We start from the raw sequence: 22,268 nt of genomic DNA on the forward strand, positions 1-22,268 counted from the left end.
CTATTGGAGTTAGATACGGCCATGTAAAACAAAATACACCAATGTTATTACAGTTAGCAACAATCGAGACCTATTAATTTATGCTATCTCTGGAGTATGTTTGAGCGTGAGCCTATCAATATGTGTTTTGTGCTTGCTCGATTTATTATACATCAGGTTGAAGACGACTGTCAAGGAAAAATGACTTTTAGTTCCGTATGTTACTTAACTAGAAAAGCGCCTTGGAATTTCTTACGAGGAGATTGAAGATCCAATATATGTCATGATGCCTTGTGGTTTCTGATGCAGCAGATGACGGTTATGATTATGAATGTGACGACAACAAAAGTATATATATATTCCCAGTGATCAGGGGGCGCCGAAATGTGATTAGCTTGGTCGTATGGTTCAGGATATGCCGATTGACAAGTCCGTCATTAATAATTTACGTATAGATGTGTATCGCCCTATAGACGATATGTAGATGAAAATGTATCGCCAGATGGACGATAATGAAATTTTCATTTTGTGTATTTTTCAACATCTTTTTATTACTATTACACCAAACAATAGCGCTCCACATGCACCTACACCGACCCATGGCGACATCACATGGTGACATCAATATTGATGCCTTGTTTGCAGATCATTCAAGCCGGAATAAGGATTAGAGCTTTGTGTTTTTTCTTGTATTTTGTTTTTAAGTAAGTAAATGATTTTTTATTTTAAGTATGTAATGTTTTTTAATTTAATTTAATGTTTGTTATATTATTTTTATTGACTTAAATTCAAACTTTTTAAGTTGGTATAGTTTAATTTTTTTAATATATCAATTTTTTTAAATTCAATATATAATTTTTTATAAAAAAAATTTCAAGAAAACAACCGTTCAAAACAAAAAGAAACATAATTGTGTACTTAAAAACACACGATTAAACATGAGGGAGACTATTGAATTAAACGACCTTGTACAAGTATGACACGATTGTGTTTGATTGCAAAAATGTTGTAGTTAAGTTCAGATTTACACGACCTTGTACGTATACCATTCCGGTATATGATTGTAATACACGACCGTGTTTAACACAGTTGTGTACAATTTAACATGACTGTTGTTAATTGACTTGGTTGTTGTTGACTATGATAATATATACAAGTGTTTTATTGTACATGGCCGTGTGTAATTCAGATTATCCACTACGTCGACTCTTTTATATTTATGTCAGCAATTTTTATTGATTTTTCAACGATAAAATTAAAATTAATTAAAATTATTTATAATGATACCAAAATTAATATTTATTATTATTATTTTTTATTGAAATCAAAATTGATGCATTTTTATCGTGACCAAAATTAAGAGGTAGCCATACAACATTACATCATTTTTCCGGACCGAAGGTGAAGGAATACTATATTTTGAGAGGAAGCCATACAACATTTTGTTCCATTGCTAAATGCGACTTTTTGGACTCCACTTGCAAAAGCGTGTATATATATCATCTCAGCGATTTTTGCTCGTATGTATATCTCTCTCCTATCTCCAATCTCCACCGTTGATATATTGCACGTTTTTAATCAACGGCACAGAGAAATAGATTTATAATTGTGCCCTATATTACGGTGGGGCGGCACCACAGGCGATAACTCTCTCCATATAGCCAGCTACTTCACTCGGCGGATGAATGCATTTCGCTGAGGCAGACTGAGGAAGAAGAAATCGCGCAGCACTATGGAAGAGAAGAGGCGAGATTCAATCGGAACCCCTCCGCCGCCGTCGGCCGGGGCGGATGGGGCGACGCCGGAGCAGCCTACGACTCGGCGGAGCCGCGGGGGGCAGAAGAGGAAATCGACCTCTATCAACAGCGTTGGCAGCGGATCGAACCCTCAAACGACGTCGTCCAAGAGGCAGGCTCGGGAGAAGCCGCCGCCGGTGCCTTTTCCTTCGATCCACATGAATGGACCTTGCACTAGGGCGCGCGTGCAGCCGTACAACTGGAATAGCTTCTCGGAGGTGGTTGCGGTGAAGAGCGAGGCGGAGGTGCGGGAGGCGGCGGCGAAGGCGGAGGAGATGATTAGAGCGAACGAGAATTGGCAAGCGTTGGGGGCTAAGATCGAGGCCGATTACGAGGCTATTAGATCGAGGGATGCGAGTGTTCATGTGGTGCCTTTTCACGCTGGTGAGTTGATGGTTGCTGGTTTCTATGGAGCTTCATTTCCTCGTTGTTCATGAATTTCGAAGCATTGAACTTCTTTATTGATGAATGTGGGTGCAATTTCTCTTCCATTGTATATATTTTTGGTCATTGAATTAACCCTCTGCTTTACATCATTCTCAGTGTTCGCTTCAAAAGCCTGGTTTTCTAGAATTAGGGTTTAACTAGATAATTGATAGATGCTTTTCCAACAACACGATTGAGCTTGATCATTTGGATATAGAACACTCTGATGTACTAATTCCAATACATTGAACTCATCAGGTTTGTGATGACGACTGAAATTGGATTTTCTTGGGATTAGTGAGGAAACTATGTTATAACAAGCTATATATATGTGTGTGTGTCTGTTAATGAATTGATAAATTTATTTATTTTTGTATTTAGCTACTTATTTCTCTGTGGGGTAGGGCTCGTTATCTATTAAACTCGATCGATCAACCGTATAGATAATCTAGTGTAATAAATAAGCTAAAGTTATTGTATCATATGATCAATGAATTACACGTGGAGTTAGAGGAAATTCGAAAGTAGGGATATGCATAGATTAGTTGGGGTTTAAATGCACCTCTTTCGGCCTTTTTGCGTAATTCCTGGAAGAACATTCCTTTCCTTTGTTCTCATTATTTTTCTAAAAGCGTTCATCAATAATGGACTTCAATTTTTAGCATTGTTTTATTTCCGTAAGTTTTGCTTTCATTATTGTGTGGGACGTTTGAAGTTGTAGCTATGGCTGTATTACACTATCTGTTATTTATTGCAGGATGGTTTTCATGGACAAAAGTTCATCCAATGGAGGAGAAGATGCTGCCTTCTTTTTTTAATGGAAAATCTGAGAGTAGGACTTCAGAGATATATATGGAGATACGGAATTGGATAATGAAGAAGTTTCATTTCAACCCTAATGAACAAATTGAGACAAAACATCTTTCTGAGATTAAAGTTGGAGATTCGGATGCTCAGCAGGAGGTGATGGAGTTCCTGGATTACTGGGGCTTGATTAATTACCACCCATTTCCGTTACAGGAGTCTTCTGCAATAGCAGTTGACAATGATGCTGACAAGGATGAGAATGGAAAAAATGTCTCGCTAGTTGAGAACTTATTTAAGTTTGAAACTGTTGAATCATGGACTCCAGTTGTTCCAAGAATGAATACAACAATGCCAAGTGCATCATCTGGTTTGCTTCCAGAATCTGTAGTTGCTGATGAATTGGTGAGGTCTGAGGAGCCTCGTGTTGAGTACCATTGTAATTCTTGCTCAGCGGACTGTTCAAGAAAGCGCTATCATTGCCAAAAGCAGGTTTTGTGTCTGAATTATGTTTCTCATTAAATGCTTATGTCGCATTGCTGTTACACCTTTAAGATTATTTATTGCTTTTATTTTAATGGCATCTGCCAAAAAAAATAAAAGAAAACAAGACGAAAAGAAAATATATATAGGGACCTTCCAATGATGCATTGTGCTCTAAATCACTAGCACAATATCATTTTTGTATATTGTGTTGGATTTCACCTAGTGGTATTTATGGCATGCCCCTTGAGAATGGTTACGAAACGTGGGTGCATGTAATGGGCCTTCTATTTTACATTACTTATGCATGTTTTAAAGGAAACAAATTGCTAATTTACTCAATTTGGCCAACTAACTGTTTTTATTCTTGATATCCTCCTTTCGTTTATAATTTTCTTTTTCTCTCCCCTTTTTCCTTTGTTGGAGTTAATTTCTTACTCTCTTATCCTCCGTTCTGTTTCAATGAAGGCATGTTTTACTAGGTTTTTCTTTCTTTTTTTTGCTTTCTTTCACTAAGTTACATATTTCTTACAGTTTCTTTTTATTTACTATGGGTCATTTCAAAATGCATTTGCTGTCTTAACTTGGTGCACTGTAAGAATGTATGGATAGGGTATGTCAATTTTGGTCTTTAAAAAAAATTGTATGATAAATGAAACAACAGTTTTGTTGTTTTATTTACTATAAGTCTATAACATGATGGTTGATAAGTATTTGTACTCCATTTTTTCAATCTATAATTTTGAGTATAATTTCTAGTAGGATATATAAGTGTGAGCCTGCACATTTGTGCCTTTACTTTGGAAAATTGTATCAAATAGGTGTGTATCTATGTGCTGTGTGTGATGTTATAGAAATTTTTTTGTGCCAGTCTGCAGTTTCAAAAACAGATGTGCTTGGAGAATCAATATTTGCTTTTCTGAACTTCTTGTTATACTAATCAACTCAAAATTCAGCACGTTTGGTTTTGTTTAACTGCTTTTTTATTTATTCGTCTTCCTCTCTGTGATGCCTTTTAGGTGAAATAGTGGTGGATGTTTTGAATGGAAAAGGGGTGTTAGATATGATGTTTTTGGAGGAAATTTGGGAGATTGAATTGTAAAAAGCTGGTAAAAAACACCTAAGTAAACAAAACCTCTTATCTGTCTATATTTGTGAGTATTGAATGGGAGTGGATCACCAGCCCCCCTCCCATTCAGCCCCATCCTGCCCCTCACATACATACATATATATACATATATGTGTGTATATGTATATATGTATGTATATATATATACACATATATATAGTGTATATGTATACTATATATGTATATATATGTGCATGTATACATACACATATAGTGTATACACTATATGTGAGGGGGGGCTGGATGGGAGGGGGGCTGGTGATCCCCTCCTGCATTGAATACATAGGGTTGACAACCCAAAATAAATCAATATGGGTCTAATATATTGGAGGAAACAAGATAGATTTACTTGTTTCTTGCATGTCTTTTTGGCTTTCTTATTGTCAACAGTAGGTTTCTTGTTAATTTTGCGGGTCCCTTATTGTTTATATTTATCATCATCTGTGGTGAATATATTGATTGGCTTTCTCTATACCCATTGGATGAGTTAAGAACTTATTTAGCTGAATATGTTGTCCATTTGCTAGATTAGTTTGGGCCAGGTTAATCCATCATTGTAACTGGGTCCAGATATTTCTGAACACGAAATATTATGTGATAATAAAACACCTAATGGAAGTGCAGTTAAGTAGATGGTTTTGAAATAGTGAAAGGGCTGTTTGTACCAGTTTGTTGTGAAAGAAACTTAGCTAATTAAAACTAGATACTATTTTTTTGCTGCATAAAATTTGCTCATGATTTATTTGCATTTTATGCTTTCTTGGTACTGATCTTTTCCTGCAATGAAGTTAATGAATAATATATTTAGTCCTTAATTACTGTTTGTATAAAGAGAAGTGCTTCTGCGGGAAACACTGCAAGTCTGCAATCATCCGGAATTTTCTTAAATAGGGAAACCGGCTTCTATAGGCTTTTTCTGTTTTTTTTTTTTAACCGCCCAAATGTTAGCAGCTGCTGCCTCCTCAGTAGGAGGCGTATATACAGCCATCTCACATGAATGCACTTTTATACATTACCTTTCCCGTTGTGCCTATACCTATATTTTGAAAGAAACTAATTTTCATAATTATAATATGTTGACAGGCTGATTTTGATTTATGTGCTGATTGTTTCAACAATGGGAAGTTCGGCTCAGATATGTCCCCATCCGATTTCATTCTTATGGAACCAGGAGAAGTTGGTGGTGCTAGCGGAGGGAACTGGACAGATCAAGAGACACTTCTTCTGCTTGAAGCGATAGAATTGTTTAGAGATAACTGGAGTGAGATTGCTGAGCACGTGGCAACGAAAACAAAGGCTCAGTGTATACTTCACTTTGTTCAAATGCCAATTGTAGATGCATTTTATAATCATGATGATGAAGTTAACGACCCTCCCAAAGACAATGAAGCACCAGTTGCCACCACTACTGAAAACTCAGCTATGGAAACCGATCAAGATGGAAATGCAATTCCTCAAGAGGTCCTTCCGAAAACAGAAAGTCAAGAAGGTGCTACTGATAATCAAGACCCATCGTGTCCGACGGACACATCAAAGCCAGATGAGATCAATGTATTAGATAAGAATTCCGAGGGTGGGGAAAGCTTTGTGTTGAAGGCCCTCCAGGAAGCATTTGAAGCTGTGGGTTCTCTTCCAGCACCTGGGGAAAAACTCTCTTTTGCTGAAGCTGGTAATCCTGTGATGGCAATGGTATGTGGACTATCCTTCCTTTTTACTGCTAATGCGATACATCTTTCTTCCAGATTGAGAATGATGTTGCTTTGAGTTCGTATCTGAAAATCCTGCAACTTATACTTCTCTAAATTCAACATGGCATTTCTCCAATGCAGGCAGCATTCCTAGTGCGTTTGGTGGACCCCACTGTGGTCACAGCATCAGTTCATAATCTTTTGAAATCTCTATCGAGCCATTCTTCCAGCGAGCATCTTGCTGCCCGACATTGCTTCCCTTTGGAGGATCCACCAGATGATAAGAAGAATCAGACCAATGTGGAAGGGTCGGTGCCTTTCTTTTCCATTTCCATAGCATACTTTTATTTGAATTATCTGATTTAACTGCGGGTTTTGCAGAGCATTAACTGAAACAATTGAACATGAGGCTCATAAGAACAAGAATAATCAGGCCAAGAACAAAGAAGGAACACCTGAATCAGTTGTCAATGAGAATAGTTCACAAGATGAGACTGAAGCCAGCAAAGATTCTTTATCTCAAGAACATGAAAAAATGGATTCTGCTTCTGAAGGTCAGAAATCTGTTTCAGACAAGTCTGATACTGTGAAGGAGCCTGATGAAATGGTTGCATCTGACAAAGCCCAACCAGTCTCTGCAAGGGAACCAAGCAGCACTAAATCTCGTAAAGATCGTGAAAACTTGACTGTCTCAGTGCACCATGCAGAGGCTGAATCCAAGCTTGTGAAAGAATCAGAAGACAAAGCTTCAGCTGGGGATGCCTCTCAGCCTAAAGAGCATAAAAAAGATGAGAAAATGACATCAGAGGCTGACTTGTCGGCATCATCTTCAATAAATGGGAAAGAAACAAATACAGGTACTAATTTCAGTAAGTCGGTTTAACTTGATATTTTCTTTTGAAATTCCTTGAAACAATTAATTTAACTACCGAGTAAATCAGCGGATAAATAATTGTGACTACCTCCGTTTGGTAACTTGGGAAAAGAAAAAAATACAGTACTAATTTCAGTAAGTCAGTTTAACTTGTTCTTATCTTTTGAAATTCCTTGGAATAATTAATTTAACTACCGAGTAAATCAGCGGATAAATAATTGTGACTACCTCCGTTCGGTAACATAGGCTGTAAGATGTATAAATTTGGCCCATTCACCTTTTGGACATGGTGGAACTGTAAAAGCACATAAAAGAAGTGCTTTATCTCAGAAATTTGGTTGGATATATTTGATGTTAATGATAAGATAAAGGAACTATCAAATGCCCACAGGTGAAAAAAGCGAAACTGATAGCGCTAAAGAGGAGCTAAATATCGACAAGCTTAAGAAGGCTGCTGTAACTGCTCTTTCGGCTGCTGCAGTGAAAGCAAAATTTCTTGCAGACCAAGAAGAAGAAGAGATACTTAAGCTCACCACAATGCTCATCGAAAAACAGGTAAGAATGCTTCCAAGTCATTTGGTCATCTGGTAACTTCCTGGTAGCCCTGAAAAATGAACTTAATTACACAACTATTTCAGTAAGAATTGAAAATAGCATGCTCAGTACTAACAGTAATTTGGTCCTACCATTTACATGAATTAATTTGACGTGAATCGTGACAAGATTTTTGGTAGCCAGCAGTAGAATTATTCACATTTCACAATTATTTAAATATACTAATCCATGTTTGACGATTGAATTTCTTTTGGTTTTCTAGTTACTATATTGATAGAGCTAAAATTGCAATCACTCTCTATTGTGTGTTTTGTTCAAGCATATTATTTTACTGCCGGAATGGTGTCTAGGGGAGTTCCATCTTTAACAATAATTTGGTTTATTTTCACTGTGATTATTTATTTTTCATTTTGACACGATATTATACAAAACAACACATGCACGTGCGCATCCCTAACGGGCGAAGTTTCCTTTCTTGCAGGTGTACAAGCTGGAGACCAAAATGGCGTTCTTTCATGATATGGAAAATGTGATGATGCGGGTGAAGGAGCAATTGGATAGGTCGAAGCAGAAACTTTTTCATGAAAGAGCACAAATTATCGCGACAAGATTTGGCATGTCAGCATCTGCTCGTCCCAACATGCCGGGTGCACCTTCAAACAGAGCTGCGCCGAATGTTCCCAACCCGACACCAAGACCCCCTTTTATGGGCATGAACTCCCTTAGGCCCCCTTTTCCGAGACCGCCGAATCCAAATCCTAGTTCGGCTGCTACTTTTGCAGCAGCTGCGAGTAACAACACAGCGCCGGGTTCTGCACAGCCCAACACAGCAGGCATGAAGTAGTTGCTTCGATTGCCTGCCTGCTGCCATGTAAGTTCCTTCCAACTGTCGCCTTGAACGCTTTTACTTATATATATATATACACCAAAGATTTGGGCAGATAAACTGACTGACTGACTGACTACATATGTTATGATCGATATTACTAAAAACTCAGAGAGCTTCTATGTGTAGGATATTATGATATTCTTTGTGTTGTGTGGTTTTTTGTACTTTGGCTTAGTTTTAACTAATGACCCCTTTTGAACTGCTTCTGCTTGGTTTCCTTTCTTGTTGTTTTGATGAATTTTACAATATCATAGGCTGTGTTTTATTGTGTTTGGATTTTTGGATTTGGATTTTTTAATAATAAAATTTTGAAATTGAATAGGTATTTGACGTCCCTTTTTCACAGGTTTGGAGTTTTAAAGCTTTGAAAAAATTTTATTTTTATTCTTACATAATTCTCAATATATATATAGTTTTTTATACATTTCGATCCAAAACACTAAATAAATAAATTTTATATAATTTGATATGGATTTTTTTATTATTTTATATATTCGATGTGTTTGTTTTCAAAAAAAGAAAATAATAAATCATTGTAGATAAATAGTACAAATATTTACAAAATTGGGGTAAGTGGTTTTTTGGAGTTTGATTATTATTATTATCATTTAGAAATTGCAAATAGATATTGAATTTATATAAATATTTTGTAGAATTTAATGGATGGAGTAGAATTTGCACTTTGGATGTTTTTATTGGGTTAGAAACGAATCTAAAAGTTATAACTTAAAAAAAATACTAATAATTTAACAAAATAATTATATCTTAAAATTAAAATGACTAAATAATTATATTAAAATAAAAAATTATAAATTATGATTTTAAAATATAATTAAAATGTATAATTTATATTTTTTTTTGTAAGATTGACAAAAGTAGAAAAAATAAACAAATTATGTAAAAGGAAGAGAATATAAAATAATGCTATAGATTCTCTATCAACTCACAAAAATAAAAAAATCAACACAAAAAATATACTATATATATATATATATCTTTTCATATTAAACATACAAGTCTACATACTAATATTGAAAAACAGATTTATTTATTTATTTATTTTTATTTTTTTTTGTTGAGTTCGGGAAAAATTTATTTGAATTTCGTATTAAAATAATGTTTGAGTGAATATTATGGGAAAGAAAATCCAAATAGTAAAATTTGAAAAAATTTGATTAAAATGAACTATATTAATGTAATTAATTAAATAATATAATTAAAGTACTTATATAAATATGCTTAAATGAAAGTTTGTAAGATATGATCTCATGCAATTATAAACCATACAAATTCAAAAACACAAAGTGAACACACCCTATAAGCAAAAAATGTTTGAACTCAAACTTGAACTCACTTTATCCCATTTTAAAAGTTGCAGAAAGTATTCAATGCAATGATAAACATGAGATGATGCATAAGAGAAGCCAAAGAAACAAAAATAAATAATGAGATGAAACTTAGATCAATCGAGAGAGCGCACACACTTAACCCTACAAAATTATATATAAACACAGGCGTACTTACGTGTGTTTGTTCAGACTCGGACCAACACCAACTCGACAAAATAAAGCTATCATCAATCCATCCATCCATCCTACTTCTCATTGCTCCCGACTCAAAAGCATCAACACTCGCATCCTGATGAAGCCCTTTGCTGATTGCTGCTCCCGACATCTATTGTGTCGGGCAAGTATCTTTTATAAACATCCAAGAATTGGAATACACAAAGATTGATCAGTATGGTTGGCATAATACGCAAGAAATGAAAGCAATCCAGGAATGTATTATAGTAACTAAACTATCATGATGTAATACAATTAGGCCCGGCTCTTTCGGAGTTTAGTTTTAGTTTTAGTTTTTTTTATTATGCATCAACTATATACTATTTTCTATCACAAAATATCATATCCAAACTACTATACAAAGCAAAAAAAAAAAAAAAAATAATAATAATAATAAATAAAAGTAAAAATAATAGTAATAATAATAATAATAAAATCAAATTATACTTACATTTCTTCTTCTTCTCCACTCTTCATGGCATTCTTTGCAATGACCTGGAATGCTTCCTCCACATTGATGCCTTCTTTTGCAGAAGTCTCAAAGTATGGAATATTCCCTTTCGAGGCACACCATGCTCGAGCCTTTTTCTCAGATACCTGTGGCAGCGACAACAAGGAAATTGGCAATGGGGATTAGCATGAGCTCACCAAATATATATATATATATATATATAAGAGAGAGAGAGAGAGAGATGATTACCACTCTACTATTTCCACCATCCACATCAACCTTGTTACCTATCACAACAAATGGGAAATTTTCTGGATCGGATGGGCTTGCCTGCAATTAAAGATCTCTTTTTCAGGATTCTTCAGGTAAGTTACGAGGAATGGGGAAGAATTACGAAGTTCACCCTATCAGATCGAACCTTTGTTAACCATTGTGTAGTGATATATTTTAGATATTTAGTTTATGGTTTTGAATAAATTTCTATCATCTATATTAGACAGTTATTATTTTTTAGTCTATCCGGTTTATATCATGCCTAATTATAGGCCCTCTAATTTCATCATTAATAATATGCAATTATGAAATTCTACAAAATATAACATGACGAGCTACATTTTCTCCAAATACATCCCTGTAACTTAGAATGTACCTACTCTCAAATCTGAAATTTACTACCACTTCAAAAATATATAACCCAGAGTCGGTAAATATATCTCAACACATTGAAATTTAAGAGACGCAGCATAATTTCAGCAACGTCGAATAAAGCCTACAAGAAACTATATTCATAGTAACAACCATGAAGATAATAAGGAAAGGAAACGTCCAAGAAAACAATATATTCTTACACTAATTTGAAGCACATGCATGTTAGGGCCATGATTTATGAATATAAGCATCCTGTTATCAATAATACTAAAAATTCAATAAGACAGGCACTACATTCATCTTATCCCTTGGTGAACTCGGATGAAAAAGGAGGTAAAGTTCTCGAACAATAGAGCAAAAAGTAAGAATTAAAAATACCTGAACTAAGAATTCCTCCCTCCAATTGTTGAGATTGTCAAATGATTTCATCAGATTGACATCGTAGACTAGCACACAGCAATCAGCACCACGGTAGAAAGCGACCCCCAGACTTTGAAACCTCTCTTGCCCAGCTGTGTCCCATATCTAAGTGAAGATAAACTCAAACTCTAAGAAAAAGATTGCTACAGTGTGTTTCTTTTCAGACTCTACATGGTTTTTTACTCTTTGGACTCCACGGATCCCGAAAAAAATATATTTATTTTACTGTCACAAAACATTATTTAAATAAAAAACGCAAAGCTCCAAACCAATCTAGACTGAAAAGAAACACATTGTTTCCTTCTTAATGTGTTTGTTCGACTTTGATCATATACTGATACACACATACCATTCCAATAACTAAAGTACTAAAGTAGGGAACTGAACTGTTCCCTCATATTACCCTGATAAAGAAAATTATGATGACACATTTGAAATTTCGATATTTGTAACATAGTATAAATATTTGGAAGGGTATGTGAAGTTCTATTGTTTTTATTGTTTTTCATTTTCGTATGCTTATGGCAATGGTTTTGCAAGTAAAAAGGCCCTCTTGACAACACAGACAACAGATTGATGCATTTCAATGACATCAATATGCTCTACTCCATTGACAATACCCAGTAACATTTTCGATCGTATGTTCATACTATAAATTTAAAGTTAAATAATTTTTCACCCTAAACAAATAGTATCCATTGCCTCTTTCTTATTTAAAACATCATATCCAACATATGCTTTCCATTCAAAACATTACATCCAAAACCTATTTTGATATTTTCTATTAGAAAAAATTCAAAAATACAAAACACAACCAAACAAGTAACCATTCAAACTAACCTGTAATGTGAAAAGCCTGTCTTCAAACTGCACTTCTTTTGTGAGGAAATCTGCTCCAATTGTTGCCTTGTATTGGTTGCTAAACTTCTTATTTACATATCTTTAAATGATAAGTCAATGAACACATCACATTCAAACTAATAACCAAATTCACTTCCACCAGTAGGTTTAGTAAATTCTAAAATGTTTGGAAGAAATTAACGTAACAATTAATGATCGTAAACAGAGCCTAAATGTTTGGAAGAAATTAACATAACAATAATTGATCTAGGATACTGGTTCATCAAGGAGGTCTTCCCCACCCTGAAAATCAAACAAAAAACAATATTGACAAAAGACATAAAATGAAATCATGATATATATCTACTCGTAATCATCATATGCACACAAAGATAAACATGGATAACAATTTCCAAAGAGCTCATATAAATTTTCTAAGGGTGTGTTTGTTTGGGGGTTTGGATTTTGAGTTGGGATTTGAATAGTAAAAATTTTGAATTTGAATAGTTGTATGATGTGATATAAATAGGTGTTGATGTGATGTTTTGAATGTAAAATTAATTTTTAGTATAATATAAAAAATAAAAAATAGGTATTTGATTTGATGTTTTTGGGGGGAAAAAATTGGATGAATAGTAGAATTTGGTTGAAATTCTACAACCGAACACACCCTAAATATATTTGAGGAAACAGAATATGTAAAAGAAATTACCCCTCATGAAAAAACTTGCTCAATAATCAAGGAATTTAATGATCTCCATTTATCAGGCTAACTATAAACTCTACAATATAATATCACCAGTGTGTGTGTGTGTGTTTGATCTTAGCAACAGTAAGCTTCTTATTAGTTTGACTTGAACCGATTTATTAGTTTGATCTTGAATTGATTCAGAATTTTGAAACTCAAATCACTCCAAAAACATACAACGCACAAGCATACTACATGCAATCCCAGTTTCCATTAATTGCTTCTTTCCTCTACTTATATCTACTCAATCAACGAGTGTGATGTTCAAATTGCGAACTCACATCATATCTAACTAAACACTCAAAACAGCAATCCACACCAAAATTGTTCTCTAAACATAAAATCAAACAAATAAACAGCAAATAAAATCCAAGGAACGGAGCAATTTTGACATAAGTAGTCAATTTCAGTGAATGCAACAAAAACACTGACCCGCTGTCGCCGAGAATGATGACCTTGAGGAGAGCTCGTTTCCGCGACGGCATCCTGTGGACTTAGTAATCAGGACTCGCGGCTAACCCGATCTAAGATTCTCAGTTAGCCTCCTCAGATCGAAGCTCTCAAGAGGGTTTCGGATTCAAATTTCTACCCCTTTTGGGTGTTTTGGATTTGCGAAAAAATCGGGTTGATTTGAAACAGAAAAGAAAATTTCCTATTGTGTGCGAATCGAATTTTTGGATTGAAATTTTTTTTCTTTAATTTATAATATTTATATTATATTTAAAATAAAATAATATATATAATTTTAAAATTACTAAAAATATATATATAATATAAACCTAAATCAGGTATTTAGTTAAGGTTCATTAGTTTATATGAATCCGATCCAAAAGATATATGAGTCGTGTAGATTTGAAGTTAAAATTTAAATTTACATTAATAATGTTTTTGTTACACTGATACATCAACCGATAATAATATGACCCGAAATTTATTTAATATAATCATGAGAAAAAAATGAGAAATTATGTTCTGATAAAAGCCGGAGTCTTGGTAAAATAGTAGATAGATTAGCTAAAAAAAAAAATAGACGATCAGCATGCACAGTGAGCACCGGTGAAATTAGATGCTGTGAAATATTTTGTGAAAGAGGAGAAATTTATGAGGCTGAATATCATAATGCTACTTTGTAAGCTCGATCTTATTGTTATGAGTTGATGTGAGCTTGGATTGGAAATTTCAGATGTAGGTTAGTTGCACCAGAATTAGGTTACTAATTGTTATGTATTTTATTTTTCGCTCAAAGTGTTGTGTTGTTTGATTATCTTTTTAACTACCTCTTTGCATAAATTTGCAGCGTTTCTTGATGTTTCATTTTCTTTTTCTTGACAATTTAAGCGAGTTTGGAACCAACAATTCGTATCATAGCCTCATCTTTAAAATATTATCGAAAAGCTATTCAAATGTATGTCAAAGAAAAAAATTTGTTTCCAAACATATTTCTCTCATGTTGTAAGAGACGATAGACAAAAAATTCATTCATAAGTCTGTCTAAAATTTTAATTTGAAGAAGATTCAAATGATTGATAGACGGCTTGTGAAGAAAGCCTAAAAATCTATAGCTCTAGCGAACACAACATAACAAAAAGCTGGTGTTACGAGAAAATGAAAAATTACGAAAATTTTTATCATGTTTGATGATGCAATATGTTGTGGTTGTAATGAATATGGACACCTTCAGAGTGTTGGGTGAAACTTGGAGTTACGATGAAAATGAAGAAGATGAAGTAATTGTTTTCACCGTACACGATGATGAGAAAGTTGAAAAAAAAAATGATGCTGAATTCAAAGAATTGAGTTGTGAAGAACTGATCGATACCTATGAAATGGTCGTGGCTGACAAAAGGTATTGATTTTCCAAAATGAAAAATTAAAGGCGTGTGTTGTGAGATTGGACAAAAATATCGAAATGCCGATAGAAATGAATAAGAAATCAGACTGAAATGAATGATTAATTTGTTGTAGAGCATGAAAATTGCTTCAAACCTCAAATGAACAATTGAAGAAAATCAATAAATTGGAGGTGGAGAATAAGAAGTTTGTTAATAAAAATAGTCAATCAATGATAGAGAAACAAAAAACTAGACGAGGTGTTGAATTTTGAGAAATCATACGATGATCACAATGGAATTAAATACACTAATGGGGCTGGAACCTCTCAAACAAGATTTATTAAAGGTAGACTTCTTTTAGAATCAAACAATAATAAGGATACCGAGAAACTTAATGTGGATTTCAAACATTTTAAAATCGAAGAAATGTTCGAAGATCAGACAGACCGTAGTCAGACTTGGTGTATTGTAGGAGAATATGACATAATTCAAATCAATATGCTCAAATTATATGTGATATACTTAAAGGAAAATAAAGTTGCGATAAAAACTTAAATAGAGAATAAAAATCAGATGTCCGTGAAGGCCAAAGGTAACATCAAATGTCGACAATTGCACCATTTATGAAAGATTCAAATGAAAATATATTCAACTCAAAAGTTAATGTTAGTGATATTATTTAAGTCATTAATGAATTATCCTCTGATGATATTGAAGTAAAATTTGGTGTAAGGACAAAACCTTTAACTGATTAATATGCTATTGTTGACAATCTTAAAAGTGGAATAATTATAAAAGATAAATTCACGATCAAGCCAAAGAAAGTGCAAAAATTCTAGATAACGAATATGCGATAATCAATAAAAAAAAATTAAATCATCGCAATTGAGCACAATCACAAATAGATGTGCTACTATTTTTACTATTTACTCTACTACTTTATTATTAATATTTTAATAAATTTACTACTCTTTCACTCCAAGTAAGAAGTATACATTTACTTTTGCCACAGAATTTAATTTAATTACAGTAGTAGGTAAAAGAACTCTTTAGTATAAAAGTAATGATGCGAGTAAGGGTATTTGTGAAAAAAAAAATAGCGTATTTAATAAGATAGTTACTTTGTAATTGGACGTCCCAAAATAGAAATATGTATTCTTTATAGTTGGAAGAGGGAGAGAGTATAATATTTTTATTTTACTTTTACCTTAGTATTTTTATATTAAAATACTATTATTATTATTTGTCTTTTATTGTAGCATATTGTAGCATATCTAGTCAGGAGGGAATAATATTTCTTTTTTTATATTAATAAAAGGAATAAATATTTATTATATAGCATGAAAATGAATATAAAAATAAAATAGAAATTAAAAAATAGAGAATAAAAAAGCGTATTTGTAGGAGACAAATTAGGAAGGGGAACGGCCACAGTTATTTTAAGTTTGAAAGAAACGCCATGCAGCATTTTCTTTTCTCTCTCTACTCTCAAAATCCTTCCCCGCGCTTCTCCTCAAGGTAATGGAATTTTATCTGTTTCTTTGTTGAAGTTTTGCGTATGATTTATGCACTGACCGATTACTTTTGACGAATTTGTTGTTGCGTTGATGTGTGCTGTCTGATTAGGAATATTCAATTTGTTGATTTTTTAAATTTGCGTTGAAGCTTTTGTGTTGGTTTAATTGAAATGATTGTAGGCTTAAAGTTGCATTGTTTATAGGATTCGTTGATATTGAATTGGAGGTGAAGATTTACGATGATTATAGAAATATGTAATTTGAAGATTATTTAAATTTGCGTTGGAGATTCTGTGTTGGTTTGATTGGATGAAATTTCTTCGTTTATGTGAATGCTTGAGGAAACGATTGCAGGCTTAAAGTTGCAGCGTTTATTGGTTTTGTTGATTTGATATGGAGGTGAAGATTTGTGATGATTCGACTGATTGTCTGAGAAAACATTTCTGTAATTGTGTTAATGGTAGAAAACTTGACGAGCAGCGGGTTGGAAGAAGGTGGAAACCTTGGACAGCGGTACGGCGAGTTCAGGAATGTCTTCCTCGCCGCCGCCGCCGCCGTCCGATGTTTGGACGTTGCCATCAGGCGACGATTCTTCATTATTGTCTCCACCGCCGCCGCCGTATTCAGACTTCTATTCTCCACCGCCGCCGCCGCCGCCGCCATCTTCTGATTCCGATGGTGTTTCAAGAGCCTCGGCACCATCCGATTCTTCTTCGAACGAAAATTCATCCGATCAATACGAACCATCACCTCCGCCGCGATCAGGATCTCACTCGCACCACCACCGCCACCACAACTCTCACTCATTAACCAGTGATAGGATCATCGGCGCCGCCGCCGGTGCGGCAGCGATACTCGCCGTGGTTGTCCTCATCGTGATTTGCGTCGTGAGGAAGAAACGAAAGGCTCGTAAGTCCAAATACTACGACGATTCTCAGGAAAATCCAAGTAAGCTAACTTCCAATCAATCAATCGATGCAATTTCCGTTCTCAATCAACAAAAACTGCAGAATTAACGCTTCTAATTCGCAGGTGGATACTACGGCAACAAACAAGGGCAAAATTGGAACAACAACTACCAGGACCACATGGTAAAGATCCCTCCTCAATCCACCGGCTGGGCGATGCCGCCGCGGCCGCCGACGGTGAGCAATAGCGACGTTAGCTCCGGTGGCTTCAATTCCGGTCCAGCACTGCCGCCGCCGCCGCCGCACACAGGGATGGCCCTAGGGTTCAACCAGAGCAGCTTCTCGTACGAAGACCTAGCTGCAGCAACCTCGGGGTTTGCAAAATCGAATCTGCTAGGGCAGGGCGGTTTCGGATACGTCTACAAAGGAGTTCTTCGCAACGGGAAGGAAGTTGCGGTGAAGAGCCTGAAGGCGAACAGCGGACAAGGGGAGCGCGAATTTCAGGCGGAGGTGGACATCATCAGCCGAGTCCATCACCGCTATTTGGTGTCTCTGGTCGGATATTGCATCGCCGGAGCTCAACGGATGTTGGTTTACGAGTATGTTCCTAATGGCACTCTGGAATTCCACCTTCACGGTATGGATTGGAATGGATTCACTTGATCTCCCTCCCTATTTCATTCATTCCTTTGCTCTTGTCTTCGTGAATCGATTAGATGAACATTATAATGATTGATTGATGCAGGAGAAGGTCGGCCGCCATTGGATTGGGCCACCAGGCTTAAAATTGCTCTGGGAGCTGCCAAAGGATTTGCCTACCTACATGAAGACTGTAAGTTCATCTCTGTTTTACGTTCATCTCAACTCCATTTAGTTCTGTCATGTCTTTGCTTAGATTTTTTTTTTTATTGATTTTTTATTATTTATATATATATATATTTAAAAGACTAAATTTAAATTTTATATTACTTTTTATATTACTCAAAATATTATCACAATATACATTTATATATAGCATCAAATAATTAATTCTAAATTCGACATCAAAATCTACAACTAAACACACCCTCATTAAAAAGTTAAATTTATTTTTAAATTATGTTTTTAAAAACTACTGAAGAAATTTATTGAATATATAAAAAATAGTATAATCAAGTAATAATTGTTATTTGTTAATTAAAATGATTATTAAAGGTTTTTTTTAGAGGAGTTTGTTTGGTTTTGATTTGAAAGTGAGGCGGTGATTTGAGTTTTGATTTAAAAATAAGATTAAAAGTAAATCCACCCTAATTAGTAATGTAATTTTTAGAATTTTACCTTATATTAAATACATTTTTAATAGTTAATCTTTCAAATTTGATGTAAACTTGAAAATATAGTATGTTTGTTTGAGGGTTTGAATTTTGAATTGAGATTTGAATAGTTGTGATATTTTGAATATAAAATTAATTTTTAGTATAATATAAAAATAAAAAATAAGTGTTTAATTTGATATTTTAGAGGAAGGGGAAAAAAATTGGATAAATAGTAGATTTAAAATTCAATATCCCAAACAAACACACCAATTTGTTGAAAATATATTGAATGTATATAATAAATTCTGCACACAAGAATATTATGCAATTATATATATAATGCTCGGGATGACTACTGCAAGTAGACATTTTTAATATGTGAAAATGGAGTATAATTATGATTTTTTAATATTTTATTAATTTTAAGGGTTCTAAAGATTTTTATGTTTTGTGGATTTTGACTTACTTATATTTTGGTTTATGTTCAGTAAGAAAAAATAGCAAATATTTACAATGAATTACAATAATTTGACAATAAGTAAAGTTAAAATAAATAAATAAAAAAAAAAATATCAACTAAATTCATAATCACTATTTTGCGAGTGCATACTCAGTAAACCTTTGAATCGAACATATTAGCAAGCAAAGTTTTCATTGTTGGTGTTGTTGTAATTGGGCTAGCTGATGTTTATCAAATCCTAACATACCTTTTAATTATATTCTTTGTTGATCAGGTCAGCCTCGTATCATCCACAGGGATATAAAAGGTGCAAACATTTTGCTAGAGATGAATTTTGAAGCAAAGGTACCACATTGCAGGGCTATACTGCAACCATATCAACTTATTTATTTTATTTTATTTTTCTTGATAATTTTGATTATTTACGATATATATGTGTATATATATATATATGTATGTATATATATGTACATCTTGGTTTCATTCGACTTACTGTTTGTGATGATCTAAAGTTGCATATCATATATTTACACGTACAGGTTTCTGATTTTGGATTAGCTAAGCTTTCTCAAGACACCAACACTCATGTTTCGACTCGAATCATGGGAACATTCGGGTGAGGACGAGTATATTTAAATGTCACGTTCTTAATATGTTGCACATGATATTATGAACAGGAGGATGGTTATGGTGCTAATTGTGGCTAATCAATCATGTGTTGTTTTGTTTTAGTTTATATATGTGTTATGTTAATATACATAGGACCAATTATACTATCTGATGCGCAAATTATTATCATATAGTGTTATTTTATATATTTATTTATATTATATTAATACGTATATTTTATGTTGACCGAGACATGTATAGTTTATATGGTGTTAACACTATGTTGATTAATTATAATTACTATAGTAATAATTGCATATGACTAGATATGGTTAGTAAAAAATATATAGTATTTTTAAATAATAATGAAAAATATTTCATTAAATATTGTACCATATAAAAATGCGATACATGAAAAAAACAATTGTTGTAATGTAGGTACCTAGCTCCTGAATATGCATCTACTGGGAAGCTGACTGAAAAGTCCGATGTCTATTCATTCGGGGTAATGCTTTTGGAGCTGATAACCGGACGGCGTCCTGTTGACTTAACCGAAGAAGATGAAGATAGTTTGGTTGAATGGGTATGAAAACATACACTCTGCTTTCGATGTTTTGGAATCCACAGATTATTCGATCAAATTATTTGCCTAACCAATCCATTTCTTTGTGATATGCAATTATTATTTGTATGTTCCTAAAGGCTACACCCATCATGGAGAGAGCCATGGAAGGAGGAAGCTTCGAAGAGATGGTGGATCCGCGGTTGGGGAAGAACTACGATGAACAGGAGATGTATCGCATGCTTTGTTGTGCTGCTGCTGCCATTCGACATTCTGCAAGGCGACGCCCTAAAATGAGCCAGGTCTGAAACTCTGTCAATTTTTTGTTTTTTTTTTTTACACCACATACACTCACACACACCCAAAATTGAATTCAGGTCATAGTCCTAACTAGAAATGTCTTACCGCTTGATTTACAAAAATTTGACTAAAATTCTTTCAAATTTCCTTGCATGCTCGTGCACGCACACGCACATACGCACATTTATATACATGCAAATAATTAACAAGGATAATAATTAGTAGCTTAAGATTTACGAATTTCTTTCAAGATAGTAATCAGGTTAAATTGTTTTAAACTCACTTAAATTAGCTTTCTTTTCGTGTTAAAAACAAATTTTGAAATTTGAAAACATGAATGAATGTTAGATGCAGTTTCTTTTGAGAATTTTGTGTTAGAAGCAATTTTACACAGTAGATGAACAACTATTTCTCAACTCATGTTTCGAACTAAATCATAATATGCTATGTGAATTTTTATTGTATATTGGTAGTTCATATTATGCATTTTATATTAAGATCAATTGTGGCATGTGTTATGTTAACTGTTATTATGTTCTATCAATTCAATCATTATTTGTATTATGTTAATACACATTTTATATTAAAATCATTATACAAATTATTAACATGTAATATCAATTTATAATTAATCTGCACTGTAACTACTGTTATATATATATATTTATCAATAATAATTTGTAAATATTTACGTCCTTGTATTTAACTTGCAACATTATGCGCGTAGATTGTTCGCGCTCTAGAGGGCGACGTGTCTCTAAACGATTTAAGCGTGAAGCAAGGCGGCAAGGCACTAATGGGGTCTAGGAGCAACTCAGATTTTGACCTAAGGCCCCTCGAAAAGGCCAATGGATCATCCTCGTCTAGCCAAGAGTTTAACAGCGGCGACGAAGGGCGAACAAATTCACGAGCCTAAACAACAGCCGAGAATCCAATAAAATGAAAAGAAAAAAAAAAAAAAAAAAACAAAGCTCCTATCGATCAGGTCAGTCGATCTAACAACATTGGGTTAATTAAACTCACCTAACATATATATGCTTGCTACCTTTGAACCTAAACAGAAAACCACATAGGAAGAAATATTAAGTCGAATTATTATACAACATATAATATGAATAGGATCGCAAGTTTTGCCACGTGACACGTATGTGTGCTTGAATTAATTAATTATATGGTTTTGAAGATGTTGTTTGTAGTTTCTAACATTTTTTATTGTCCGGTTGAAGTTGTGCTTGTATATTTTCAGATCGAACTATATTTCATGAAAGATAGTAGATGGAGTGTGTATACATGTAACCATAGCATGATTGATCTTCTTCATTCTATTCATTGTCATTTTATATACAAAATATCTATTTGAATTGATCGGTCAATGATGACATGCTTGGCTAGAAGAAAGGTTTTTAGACTACAAATACTCTAAACTTTGTCAAGAAAAAAAAAAAAAGAAAAAAGAAAAAAAGCTCTATAAAGATTAATATTATCAATTAATT

The 22,268-nt window shown here is 33.9% G+C and overlaps 3 protein-coding genes across 3 annotated transcripts; 2 read left to right on the forward strand and 1 right to left on the reverse strand.

Annotated features, from left to right (window-relative positions):
* Positions 1–1,642: 1,642 nt before the first annotated feature.
* LOC127253684 (SWI/SNF complex subunit SWI3D) lies at positions 1,643–8,828 on the forward strand. The gene is made up of 7 exons (XM_051278397.1): positions 1,643–2,159; positions 2,959–3,497; positions 5,701–6,306; positions 6,447–6,613; positions 6,687–7,162; positions 7,571–7,734; positions 8,216–8,828. Exons 1-7 carry the CDS (start codon positions 1,712–1,714, stop codon positions 8,576–8,578), a joined length of 2,763 nt encoding a protein of 920 aa, XP_051134354.1. The 5' UTR covers positions 1,643–1,711; the 3' UTR covers positions 8,579–8,828.
* A 1,113-nt stretch (positions 8,829–9,941) lies between these two features.
* Positions 9,942–13,963, reverse strand: LOC127257001 (ras-related protein Rab7-like). The gene is made up of 7 exons (XM_051283255.1): positions 13,725–13,963; positions 12,821–12,847; positions 12,545–12,644; positions 11,663–11,809; positions 10,886–10,966; positions 10,637–10,782; positions 9,942–10,317 (listed from the first exon to the last, which is right to left on the reverse strand). Exons 1-7 carry the CDS (start codon positions 13,775–13,777, stop codon positions 10,248–10,250), a joined length of 624 nt encoding a protein of 207 aa, XP_051139212.1. The 5' UTR covers positions 13,778–13,963; the 3' UTR covers positions 9,942–10,247.
* A 996-nt stretch (positions 13,964–14,959) lies between these two features.
* Positions 14,960–21,745, forward strand: LOC127252979 (proline-rich receptor-like protein kinase PERK4). The gene is made up of 11 exons (XM_051277379.1): positions 14,960–15,138; positions 16,822–16,896; positions 16,996–17,018; positions 17,122–17,589; positions 17,674–18,186; positions 18,295–18,381; positions 19,579–19,649; positions 19,844–19,920; positions 20,352–20,496; positions 20,616–20,777; positions 21,503–21,745. Exons 1-11 carry the CDS (start codon positions 14,960–14,962, stop codon positions 21,689–21,691), a joined length of 1,989 nt encoding a protein of 662 aa, XP_051133336.1. The 3' UTR covers positions 21,692–21,745.
* The last annotated feature ends 523 nt before the right edge of the window (positions 21,746–22,268 follow it).

This window comes from Andrographis paniculata, unplaced genomic scaffold (assembly GCF_009805555.1).
Source record: "Andrographis paniculata isolate CXL003 unplaced genomic scaffold, ASM980555v1 Contig12END, whole genome shotgun sequence".
Taxonomy (NCBI): Eukaryota; Viridiplantae; Streptophyta; class Magnoliopsida; order Lamiales; family Acanthaceae; genus Andrographis; species Andrographis paniculata.